The sequence below is a fragment of the Athene noctua genome, chromosome 1, assembly GCF_965140245.1.
Source record: "Athene noctua chromosome 1, bAthNoc1.hap1.1, whole genome shotgun sequence".
Classification (NCBI taxonomy): Eukaryota; Metazoa; Chordata; class Aves; order Strigiformes; family Strigidae; genus Athene; species Athene noctua.
Genome location: NC_134037.1, coordinates 116,147,800 through 116,160,800, shown reverse-complemented (window position 1 = coordinate 116,160,800; position 13,001 = coordinate 116,147,800). Strand labels below are relative to the sequence as shown.

At 37.3% G+C, this 13,001-nt stretch overlaps 1 protein-coding gene across 7 annotated transcripts in view; it reads right to left on the bottom strand.

The window, feature by feature from the left end:
* Positions 1 to 13,001, bottom strand: part of RALGAPA2 (Ral GTPase activating protein catalytic subunit alpha 2) — a 135,187-nt gene that overhangs the window by 62,562 nt on the left and 59,624 nt on the right. For all 7 annotated transcript variants that reach the window (XR_012632847.1, XM_074895917.1, XM_074896008.1 and 4 more), the window contains 12 exons: positions 11,522 to 11,650; positions 9,985 to 10,113; positions 8,668 to 8,726; positions 8,265 to 8,373; positions 7,597 to 7,707; positions 7,178 to 7,246; positions 6,869 to 7,006; positions 6,184 to 6,367; positions 3,485 to 4,256; positions 3,097 to 3,168; positions 2,006 to 2,129; positions 782 to 937 (listed from right to left, as the gene is read on the bottom strand). Coding sequence is in view for 6 of the 7 variants with exons in the window: in XM_074895917.1 (XP_074752018.1) it covers positions 782 to 937; positions 2,006 to 2,129; positions 3,097 to 3,168; positions 3,485 to 4,256; positions 6,184 to 6,367; positions 6,869 to 7,006; positions 7,178 to 7,246; positions 7,597 to 7,707; positions 8,265 to 8,373; positions 8,668 to 8,726; positions 9,985 to 10,113; positions 11,522 to 11,650 (2,052 nt within the window). In the remaining variant the exon portion in view is untranslated. The remainder of the gene's footprint in view (positions 1 to 781; positions 938 to 2,005; positions 2,130 to 3,096; positions 3,169 to 3,484; positions 4,257 to 6,183; positions 6,368 to 6,868; positions 7,007 to 7,177; positions 7,247 to 7,596; positions 7,708 to 8,264; positions 8,374 to 8,667; positions 8,727 to 9,984; positions 10,114 to 11,521; positions 11,651 to 13,001) is intronic.

Here is a 13,001-nt window from a genome sequence, read left to right as displayed (position 1 = left end):
TTATTTCAAGGCAAAGCACATGTTATTTTGAAACTAATGGGACAATAAATACAATCACCCAGTGACATATTTATAGATAAATTTCAGAACACAATAGTACCACATGGTAGACCGGATGGTTGTAGTAGCATTATTAACACATATTAACAACCTATGTAGGACAAGTTGCCAATTCTAATTAAAAAGGCAAAGATTTGGTATGCACCTATAATCTTCTTTGACTTTAAGCAGCAGCTGACAAGCACCATAATCTCAAATCACTCCTTTTTAGGAAAGGCAGATGATTAAGTACTGATACCAACAAAATTTTGGTCTGGGTTCTGGCCATCTTTGAAGCAGAGTCTGCTTGTCAGAATTGTGAATAACTGGATAATGGCTTTAAATATCAGCTGGCTCCTTTTGGTACTATGCTTGTCACTTCTCTTTCATTTCTTTTTTTTTTCTGCTACATGCTGGACAATTCATCTGTAAGGTTTTATTATTCTGCATTTGGTTGTTTTGTTCTACCAAACTACAACAGTTTTGGCAGGCAGACAACATACAAATGAAATTACTGCTAATATTATTACTAATAGTGGTATTCGAGGCTACCATGGAAATGTGTTTCAGAATCCAGAATTTGGATGTCATTTAATTCAGATAATCTAGCTGCAGAGCACCATGTGGCACAGCAAAGATGGCCTGCTAGGACTAGTTAGCACAATCTGTTTTCAGTTTAAACTTTAATTTAAGAACTTGAAGACTACAGACAACATTTTGAAATACACAGCAAATTATTTACCTTTTTGGTCAGTGAATCATCTGAATCTGATGGCATCCTTGTAGACACATGAAAAATTATTTCCACAGTAGAGGTGGCATAATAAGGTGCCGTTTGCCCTGTGCTGCCATTGCGCTGCAGGCCGCCCATAAAACCACCGTGTGTTGAAAGATCAACCTGATTGAAAGTCATAATTAGAAGAAATTTGAAAAGACTGATGAATAATCAGTATTAATTTATATATCAAGACTTGATGAATTTACCACTCCAGGACTCTGTAGCCATCCCAGAGAAAGAGAAGCCTTCCCCTACAGGTTTGTGATCTTTGTGTTAGATCTGTCTGTTTCCCACTCCTGTACTCGACGTTTACTAAAAATAAACATCTCTTAACTAGGTACTGAGTGGTCATCTATGTGGCTATTTTACCCTCTTTCCAGCAAACAGCAAGGAAACAGAATTATTCTGTCACGTGCAGCTGCTCTAAGGGCTATGCATGGCTTAGCCAGCCCACTCAAAGCATACACCCGCAAGAAACAATCATAAAGTGCAGAGAAAATATAAACAATCATAAAAACTACAAAATTGAAGATTTGTACAAAAAGAAAAACCTTAGAAGAAATTATTCTAGAAGATTATTCAGATGCCTCTCTGAAGACAAGCCTGTGTCCAAAACCTTGGTTGTTTTCCCAGCTGCAACAGTCAGAGGATGCTGCCTCTCCCTGTACAACTTGTGCACTTAAATCCTTAAACATGAAATACAGCTATTATATATTTCCAAAAAACACGAATGTTCGTGCCATTTATGCTACTGACACACCATTTCAACAATGCAAACTAAAACCAAACATTTTTGTCCTTTGTGAAGCAGTCATGTGGTTGGGTAAGTGGTCTGACTATGTGAAGAGCTAAAAAGAGCTAGAATTAAAGTAAAATTATGCTATGGCTCTTAATGATGGAGAAAGCAAAAATGTCCACTGCAGCACCACCTGTCCATCAGAAACAGTAAGGATACTTCATCCAGAAGTATCATGTTGATTTATGGAATTGTCCTAAAAAGGCGATCTTTTAAGTACCACTAAATATTAGTGTGCATTAAAATTTATCTTTTTTTTTTTTTTTGAGAATTAAAAAAGATGCAGTGATATAAGCAGCTTGTTTTTCATTTACCTATTTTAGCCAGCTTACACTGATTTTCATAGGTCTTCAGATCAAGTATGTTAGCTTGCCTAAATTTGTGACTATTACCTCCCAGCCCAGTCCAGCAACAAAATCTTCGTATGCCTGGCTTCCCCTTGCATTGGACAGTATTGAACATTTGTCCTCCTGTCCTTCCGCAATGTAAAACACTGCAATCTTATGAGTTTCACGGCTGTAATTAAATATAAAAGAAACAAAAGTTAAAGAAGTTTTAGCTTAAAATTTTTTTTTAGATCACCTGCAGTCAAAAGCTATGAACAGGTGACCATGTTCAACTCTACATGTCCACTTCTATAGACACAAATACATCACTCAATTTTAGTAGCAGAAATACATTTTCACCAATTTTTTTTTTTGCCATGACCACACTGCAGAGACACCACAGTTCAGAGAGCAGAGACATCTATTCCTTCCTTGCATCAGCAAAAGAATTGATGATGAAGTTCAATTACAGGGCTAATCACTTATATCTGTGCAACCTTGCCAAAGACAGTAAGATTGCACAGGTGTTAATGGGAGCATAATTTGACCTACAGAATTTTAATTATAGGGTGATGATATATGAGAAAGAATAAAACATCATTGACTTTCAGATCCTGGGTTGAGTTTTACAAGAATGACAGTGACAGTTGGCTTCTTTGAAAACAAGCTGAGTGGATGTGGTACAAAAATTGTTGGGATGTGGGAAAATCGCTACATGTCCAGTAATGCAAATAAAACTTAGTACTCAGAACTCTATTCTGCCACTACCTGGCTGTAGAGAAGTTGTATGGAGACTATCCCTTAAAATACTGCTCTTGACACAGAGATCGTCCTGAAGAAAATAGTCCTTTGTGTGAGCTGAGCCAAAGTCACAAAAAATTTTGGAATTTCTTCCCTCTCAGCTAAAGAAAACAGGAAAGAGGCTGCTGTGTCTTATAATTTGCTACTGATCTTGAATTCTATGTATATAGTGCCAGTGAAAATAGCTTGTTCATTCAGGCTCCAGAACATGTTAGAAACAAGTGATCCCTTTTCCATACATATCTTTGTATTGCTAGTACATGCATTTTTAATTAATTTTTGGTTTTAGTGATGTACTTATTCTTTCTTTGGAAACGCTAAACTTATCAATGGTGTGTTTAGTAAACATTACCTACCATTGGCGGGAATCCAGATTTTTCAGTTCTCGCAGTAATTTTGAATTTTTCTTAAGAAGATGAAAGCTTTTTCTATAAATATTTAAAAAAAAAAAAATATTTGAAGGAAAATGAAACAAAGTACAGATGCAGTATTTTCTCATTCAAACACCCACGAGAAGGGAATCAAATCAGCATAATTCAAATGATTTTATTATTATTATTATTATAAACAATCTGCAGATGTCTATTTAAAATAATCACTGAAGCGGGTATATCTAAAAATTCAAAAGTATGCTCTGACTACCACTCAGCTATATAATTCTTGCTTTCTTAAGTGTATACACATTTGGGGGTAGAAGTGAGAAGAGGAAGAGTACTGTACATGTTCTGAATCCTGTCTTCTTACCTTCTATCCCAGGAGTTCATTCCCAAGTCATTTAGCAACAGTCGACAGAAATAAAAAGATGCTTGAGGTTCAGCAGGACGTGGTTCTTCTTGACGGGCCACCTTCATATTGAAGTCTGAGCTGCATTTAAATATATGCTCTTTTTCATGAGCACTCTGCCTCATCAGGGCTTCAGTGATCGCATTTTCTTGATCGCAGCTCATACCAAAGGGTGGGGGTGATGGCTCATTCAGCTTTCGCTGAGGATGTAAAAGGCATTCAGGACTGGTGTTACCAATCTTTTCCAGCAATTGGTCGAGAGCATCTTCTCCTTCTTCCACCTGAGAAATGTCCTTCTGGGAAATGACATGGTGCTCAGTGTTGCCTGAGATCACAAACGCATTTGTTGCGCTCTGCCGTGGAAGACAGCCCTCCAAAGGTCCATACAATATTCTACCGTCCCAAGAGTACTTCCCTGAGATATCCCTGACAATTACCCTTACATCTGAGGGGGTTGCTGTTGCCTCAGTGTCTGTCGTCTTCTCTGCAGGGATTTGGAGGTAAGATATGAGAGTACTGTCATTAAACACAAAGAGCTGCAGGTTGGGACTCCGGAATACTTCCGAGGACAGTTCGGAGGACTCCACATAGGAGTTGTCGTGGTTCTCACTGAGGAGACTGTGGAGAATGGCAGGGCCTCCACTGAGGGGGTAGTGGCTCAGGTGATTCACCAAGTGAGTCATAACCATCCGCGCTGTTAAAGGTATCAATTCTAAATTCCTCCTCCTTTTTTCTAAAACAACCAGTAAAAGGTAACAGATCAGTAAGAGCAGCAAGAGGTAATTAAAAAAGAGCATCTACAAATTTATATTTCAGAAGCTTGCTTTAGTTGCCCTCCTAATCCTTTCTGTTCTAGAAACTATTTACAATCACTTTCCAAAAAATTCTACTGTTTTTATTTTGTTTTACCACATGCCCTTTGACATTTAGCCTACTGTGATTTCCAGGTCTCCATACAATATGCAAAAAGTCCTGCACACTAATCCCATACTGCTTGCTGTCACTATGGTTATATCTGGCAGGTTAAGGTGTTTCTCCTTACCGCCTGTACTCCCACAGTCATCCCCACAGCAATTGTAGCAAAAGAGGGACAAGGCCCAAGAAGAAAAAGGTAAACCACAGTTGCAACTGAAAAACCAATGCTTCTTGATCTTTAGCAGCATGATGGTAAAAGTTTGTTGTGTGAGGCAGACAGGGGACCTTCTGGATCCCAAGATGTTTCCCTCAGTGCGGACAAATATATCAGTTATTTCATAAACTGACTGTGCTCTGACTTATGTTGTGCCCCCACTTCTCTTACTGGAATGTTACTCCAGAATATTACCTCTTTTATAGCCAGAAACCTTCTAATTTCCAAGTTTTGTTCATATTCAGTTTAAACCTGTTTTTGTTTAGTTTATAGTGTTTTCCTCTTTCCTTGGTATTTATACCTTTTAATGCACTTTTAAACAAAGGTATATCCCTGTTCAGCCTTTTGCTAGTCCCCAAAAGCCAAAATTCTTGACCCTCTCATGAAAAAGGCTCTTTGTTCTTTTCCTGAATCCCCTACTAGTATATCTCCAATTTAATCTTTTTCAAGAACAAGCAAATCAAAGAACTTGTAGGGCACTAACATATACAAAACGGGAAACAACTGTTTCTACCTACAATGACAAATGTACCTGACACGTAACTTTATCTTTCTGCTATTCACAACATGTCTTGCTCAGTAAGAAATCTGTGTAGAATAGGTTTTCAACCTTTCTGTGAAATCTAAATGTACATAAACAAAACCCAAGCAAATAAGCTGTAGGACTGAAAAATAGCGTAGTATCAAAACCTGAAAATACTATTTTAAAGCATCACTGTCAATCCAACATTCTCTTGCACAACTTCATATTGCATCTGTACTTTTGATTGTTCTGTAGAAATACATTAATGCATATTAAGACATCAAATTACTTACAATTGACATAATTCAGTTGAGCAGTCATTATTTTAAAGGTTATTTTTTTAAAGTTTTTGAAATAAAGATGATCTCTATGATAAATCACTTAAATTGTTTCCTATGTTTTGATGCATACCTTTAAGTTGACTTTAAAAAGTTAGTAACACAATGTACCTAGATCTAAATAATCTCTTTCCACTTTAGACACATGTAGATTGTGAAATCAGCAGGAATGGCATATTTATGTAGAATTTGGTCCAAATTGTACATGTGCTTCTCAAATCACTCAGAATAGGCGAATTAATTATGACAATGGAGTCATTTCTACTGAAAAGTTCAAGAGCAGCTGCACTCTTCTGAAAATAGTTTGATTTGGGGGCCTATTTGTTGAATTAAATTCTACAAACTAAATTGTAAGTATTACCAGAGGCAAAATCAGCTTCTCAGTCTAACCTATCTCTGTACAAATTTCTCACCATACAGGACCTTAGTGTCATTTTCTCTCTCCTGTGATCTTCATAAAAAGCCATGTCAGCAACAAACTTGAACATCCTATTACAGAGGCAACTGAAATTCATCAAAAAAAGGGTGCTGCTCAGTTTTCAAGGAATAGTTGCTATGTGCAGTAAAGAGAAGCACATTTTCAAGGAAGAGATGTAACCTGGAAAGCTTTATTTCCTAGTTGCTGAATGCTGACATGCTGGTTGTCACCACGCTCTATGAACTCTCTTACCCTCAGCAACAGTGAGCAGGTTGCCCAGATCCATGGAGGAGTGGCACTGGGCTGGCTCAGAGCTCTTGACATTCCCCAGTGGCAAAAATGGGTCGTAATCACTGGAGGAGAGATCTGCCAGACTCAGCACGTAATGGCTTTGTTGAGTATATGTGCTGGAGCCATTCACACAACAGTGCAGAACCTGCAAGTAGACAAGCATGACACTGAAGTAATAATAATGTGTACATTGCAGTCCTCACTTTGAACACATTCAGTAAGAAGTGACCCACCATAATTTCTACATTGTGAAAGCCAGGACGTGCTACAAAAAACATCTAAACACAGTGGTTTTGAACTTTGTCTGCACTTATTCTGTACCTTAACAACTCACTTCAGGACTTATTTTGTATTTTAACAGCTCATTTCAAACAATTCTGCAAATAATTTCTGCAAAGATTCTTTTCCTTGACTTGTTTTTTAAGCATTTTACCTTTCTCTCTTCAGCATCCTCTGTTCTACATCTTTCATCTTATTATCCTAACATTTTGCATTCTTGACTTCTCATCCATACAACTTCTGCCTACACTGTGAGAATTCATGATTTTCTACAGCTTGATAAAAATGCTTCTGTGCCTAACAGGATCTGTGAAAAGGATCTTTAAACATCGAGGCAAAATAAATCATGTTCATTCCTCGTACTCACTCTGTAAATATAGTCCAGTAAAGGAGCTTTGGATGCATGTTGATCTTCAAGACCACCAGCAGGCACTGGCTCCAGTAGCATTTTCATGGGTAATGCCATACACCAATCCAACAAGCAAAGTAGCAGTGAAACTATAAACTAAACAAAAACATGCACCACAGTATTTAAGTATATTCTATTAAATTCATCCAAAGTTAAAGCTGTGAGTTTGAAAGTTTAAAATATGACTCTGGTTCAAAGCATCTTCATTTAATAACCATCTCGAACAGCACCAAGAGAGAATGAAGACCGCTTTTTTCAGTGACGTACCTTTTTATCTGCCTCCACAGAGGAGTATTCAGCACTTGGCAAAAGAAATGCAATAGTGGCCACAAGGATCTAGATTAAAATAAACAAAATTTCAGAAAGATGTTTTATTTCTTTTGCTACAAAGAGCATGAACTTCATTTGAACAGGGTAAGAAAAAGGTTACATTCTCTCAGGAGCATCTAACTGCCCTTGTAAATCAATGTCCAAATGAAACAAAAAGTTTTACTGAATTTTGGAAATAAATCACTACAAATGAGAGAAGTACACTGGTCCTAAAACTACAGCAAGTACACCTCTTAACAATAATTGCAGAGGAAAGAAAAAGTTAAGATGAAGTCACAGTTATAGTAGCTCAAGTAAGGAATTAAGACAATTTTGCATATGATTTCCATACAAACATAGAAAAGAAACTGACGTACTTCAGTAATTTTTCTGGACAGAGAGGATTCGTACTTCTGAAGCTTTTGCCAGTAAGAAACCAGCAGCTGAAGAACATCACAGGCTACCTGAGCTACCAGTTTATTAGAAAACTGGAAAAGAAAAGGTGAATAAAAGCCAAATAAAATATCCAGATACAATACAATGCATTCAGTTTTTATACATTTTCAATTATTTTGGATCTATACAAACATTTTAAAATACTGATGTTGCAAAATCACATTGTCAGCTTTAGGAAACAGCAGGCTTGACATTATCTACACGATCTTAACTTGGTCTATTGTGGAAGGGGTCTTTAGGTACATAATCACATACTGTTTTTGCAAATATTGTGCACATTTGTATACCAGCTTGGCCCCACTGGACAACTATGCATATATTCTGAACTATGCTCACTGAAGATAGTGAGCTACTAATTATATGCAAAGGTTCAGAACTGGGAGACACCTTTTTGAAGATGGCTAATGTTGTATCACTAAACTGTGCAAAAAGTCCTGAGCAGTTCTGTGTTAGGAGCATCCTGTCAGTACTTTAAGCAATGAAAAGACAAACCAGCGAACTGTGCTCTGTATAATCAGGAATTATTTTTAAAATGAAAATACCTTTTTTACACAATGCTTATTTATTACAGAGACTGTCATAGTAATACCTTCAGTGTCACACCTATGACATTGATCGCTTCCTTCACCTGGGGATGGTTCGTACACTGCATTAGTTCTTCACATATCCAAACTCCAAGGCCACAAATGGCTATGCATCTTTTATAAAAGAAAAAGTGCTTTTATCAGAAGTTTTAGAAGAATATTTAGGGGGCATGGGGAAAAGAAAAAGACAGACATGCACAAAGATGTAACCTCTATTTTCCCTCTCATACAACAGGTCAACACCTTAATGGAGCAGAGTGGACCTCATCTTAATAGGGCTAAAGTGAAGAAGTCATCTAAAAAGGATCAAACCACAAGGCAGTAGTAGCAACTCAGCTGTACAAGCACCAAAAATAACTAGTGAGAAAGACTTCCCCATTTTGCCATTTCTTTTACTCAATATTTTACCTTGCAGCTTCACTTGGTTCCTCTGTAGCATTCTTCAATAAAATATTTATGAGGTAACACTAAAATAATAAAATAAATTAGAATAAGCATCCTTTTTGTACATCTACTTTATTTAAAGTTGTTTAATTTTGACATAGTTACAAGTGAAATAATTTTAATTCTCAGTCTATTCTTAAAGCATTTTTACCCCGTGCCAATTTTGGTTTGTCAAGGGAAAAACACTTACTGATTACAACTCAAATATACAGGCCCTTGAGGATAAATCTAATTGACCTAAAAAATCATGTACACGCAGCAAGATGGAAATCAATTAGTTTTCAGAGTTGATGGGTATTTACTAACAATGAGTGGTGATCACTTGATAATACAAACTATAGTGTTTAGGTTCTAAGCAAGCCATGTTATGAAAAACACAGTGCATTTTTCAGTACAGAAAAGACACTTTCAAAATCAAGACTGTTTTAACAGACTTCCAATGACTTTCCAGGACCTGATGAAGAAAGCAAGAATGGGAGCTAAGTGTGCTAAGTGGTCTGCATTCTCTCTAGTTCTACCTTCTCAGGCCGCATGAGGAATTTGGAGATTTCTCCCCAGCTATACCTAATTTTATGCAGTGGATCATCCTGGTGCCTCAGGTTTATCAAAAAGCGACGGAGGCTTGTGTGAGAGCAACCATTTGGGTAGGTTTCACCTGAAAGTCATGTTCCAGGTCACCTTTGTCAGGTCTTTGAGGAAGGGCATGCCTGATTTTTCCCCTACAAGATTACTGTTGTGAAGGTTATTAAATTACAAAGCTTTCCATCCCACAAAAAAATTCATGTCTCAAGGCATCTCACTGAAATTAATTCTCAGAGAAAAAACATTCACATAAGATAATGATTCTAACAGTGGAATTTTCTTAACATATTACTATAACACCAATAAGGCAAAAAAACCCTCACCTTATGCACACCCCACATGTCTTACAGGAGAAGCTAATAGACACAGACACAACAAACAGACACTTTAAATAATACCACCAACATCATTTAATGAATTGACCTGACAGAGATCTGGCTGGAAAACACCGCATTTGGTCATAGCCTGTTCAGTCTCCTTGAAAATAAAATGTAATTTGCAGTATCTAAGGTTTGTTAATTTTATGGTATATGTTAATCAAAGCACTGCTTATCAAGTAAGTACATACAATGTGTGCAGCTGTGGCGTTTTGAGTAGAAGGTCTTTATTTTTTAAACAAAAACATACAGTTAGAATGAAGTGACTGAATAGTAAAAATCTTAAGGTACCTAAGGATTTACTAATGAAATGTGACTTTACCTTCACATCTGCAGTTCCCGCGATGATCTCACCGGCTTCTGAAATGGGCCGCAACAGTGGGATTTCTTGGTAGATATTTGGAAAGCAAACAAGAGAACCAAGGATGGTGTGAGCTTCTGAACGGGGAGCCTAGTGAAGGAAAAGTAAACAAATATTCATAAAAAGCCCAAACTTCATAAAGTTATGAAAATAAGCTATGAGGCTAGTGTGTATCACCATAAATACTAAGTGTGCTGTATTCACAGTGCAACATTTGAAGTGTCCCAAAGAACATGTTCCAATAGCTTTTCCTTTACAGTTACAGTAGAAGCTGCATTAAAGCAGTGACTAACTTGTCTGCCCATGCTTTTTGCTGCTGTGTTGCTCTGATCTTTTTCTGAGGCCAAGCTTCTCCTCCAGCAGGGACCTGGCCCTGCTCCTAAGCATATTCTACATTTTTAATACCTCCTCCATCATTACACAATCCAACTATCAGTAACTCAGTGTCAGTAAAAAAAAATACAGAACCACCTAAAGAATAGACGAGAGTTTTAAGCACTAATCCAGCACTACTATTAGCTGATCATGTGACACAAAGGACAGCACAATGCACTCAAACTGACTGTATACATGACAAAAATGCACAGACATTCCTGCTTCAATAAAACCATCAAAAGCAACATTGCATGAGCTATAAATGCATTAATTACTGCTATATAATATTGTGCAATGTTGAAAACGTAATGCACGCCAAGTTTTATGCTAGTAAGAAAAATGGAAGATGGTGATGGTTTGTTTTGTTTGTTTGTTTGTTTTCCATGGAAAGCTGAGTATTAGTTTCTTATTAGCACTTTAAGCTCTGGATCAATGACCAGGCTGATCAGGTTTTTTTTTTAAAGAGATGTCAGAAAATTAATGGCTGTAATCTCTTTGAGGGACAATGGAAAGAGTGTGGCTAGGCTCACCATTTCAGTTCTGCTGAAATACACGAGGGCTGTGTCCCTGTACAGTGCCACCTGCTCAGCCACACGAGTGTCAAAAAAGCAAAACAGACAGAAAGGTCTCCCCTGAACTGATGCTTCATGTACAACAAAGCTTTCCTGTTTTTCCCAAGATTGCCGGACCTTTACCCTTATTTTGGCATCCTGTCATTGATCTGCTATTTTACTTATCCTTCACTAATTTAATAATTTAGAGTCACATTTCTGTTATGTTGATATTTAGTAAGAAATTCTGTATTACCAAAAGAGTTCCATATTTCCAATATTTACTCACTGAAAAAAGCTAATGAGATTCTGAAATCCAAGTCCTGCTTTTAGCACATGGGTGTGCTGCAATATTAGGAAGTATACGATTTCTCACACTTTGACCTTTTGATGAAACACCTTTGCAATACTAGTATGTCACCTTATCCCACAGTTTCACACATCAGCTGCCATGGTATCTGCCCCAAGAGCCCCACTTCGCATTGCGCTAATGAGTTAGAGCAGAGACATCCGAACCTCGTTAGCAAGCGTGCGCTCTCAGGGGACAGGGCGCTGGGCATTGCCATACTCACCTCCAGCATGTCTGTGCTCAGAACCCTGGCCGCTGCAGTAATGAAGTCTCCTATCAGCATCGTAAAGCCAGGTAAGCCCAGGAAGAAAAACCAAGGTGGGCAGTGCTTTATTACAGTATTTAAGATATCCTGAAAGAGAAGTTATGTGTTCAAGAATAAATAAGTAAAAAGGTCCAAAAAGCCCAAAACCGAAGGGGACAGTTTGAGAACATTTAACTTCACGATTCATCACTTCCACACTTATCAAGGTGATAATTCACAGAGCCACACAAGCTCTATGACCATCACCTAACAATCACTACTTTCCGCTGCAGATGCATTTAGTAGGAAAAGTGCACTTTGTGTTTCGGTAATATTTGTACTCTTAAATTCCTGTTTAAAAAACCCCAAACAAACAAACATCCATGTCCCTTCATATCTAAGCATAACTGTTTTCCTGTTTGAATTCAAAAATCAAACTGTTAATCAACTGAAGATGAAGCATTACAACACACCAAATGAAGTATTTCCTAAAATCACATTACTCAAAATTCTGTAGCCATAAAACCCATGAGATGACATATATGACTGCCACCTTTGCCCTGAAGGAGCTCAAGGCAGTAGCCGACAGCAGGGCAGCTTACTACTGTTAGGCTGCTCTAGCACTTACGGGATTTTTGAGCTGTTCTGAACTAGTCGAGAAATACAGCAATGCCAAATACAAGAAGTGATCATACGCAGCACAGCAACACAGATACATCTATGCTAACTAGGTTTTAAGTCACTCTTCTTCTAAATAATTAAGACAGCCAATATAGATAAGCCTTGGGGAAAGAAAGAGTTTTGCTGAACTTTTGAAGTAAGAGGGGTTTATTTGTCTTTAAGAGGTAGCACTGTATGTGCAAGAACAGACCACCAACTACAGCTTTACTCTTATCATTACCCTGTGACACAGAACACATTTAAGATGAGCATGTCAACTTTAATCCTTCCACATGTTTCAATTCTTCACTGTCTCTGCAAATCAGAGCAAAGTTCATGTATTTCAGTTAAGATTTCCTTCCCACAAGGTTTCAGCACGTTTAAAATTAGGTACAAAATCTATATAATCCTTACCTGCAACATTATATTTGCTGAAGGATTAGATAAAGCTATTTCTATATTGAGCAGAAAATTATTTTTCATCTCAATAAAATTTCAAAGAAAAGTTGCAAAGGAAAACCATTTTCAATGTCCATCTTTACTAGTTTTATGATGTGTTAAAGAAGGCTTGAACTTAAATTTAGTCCCAGAATGCATCCGTATGCTCAGTTTCTACATCAGAAACTATAGTCAAACTCATTTTTATCTGTATGAAGATATGCTTTAACACCAACTAGTATTTCTTCAAAGCACTGCAAAACACCTGGACAGAACCTATTTAGTGTTCTGCTAAGTATTTACAGCAGTAACTTGTAACTTCTTATGAAATAACTGTGTTATATATTTTAAATAAATAATA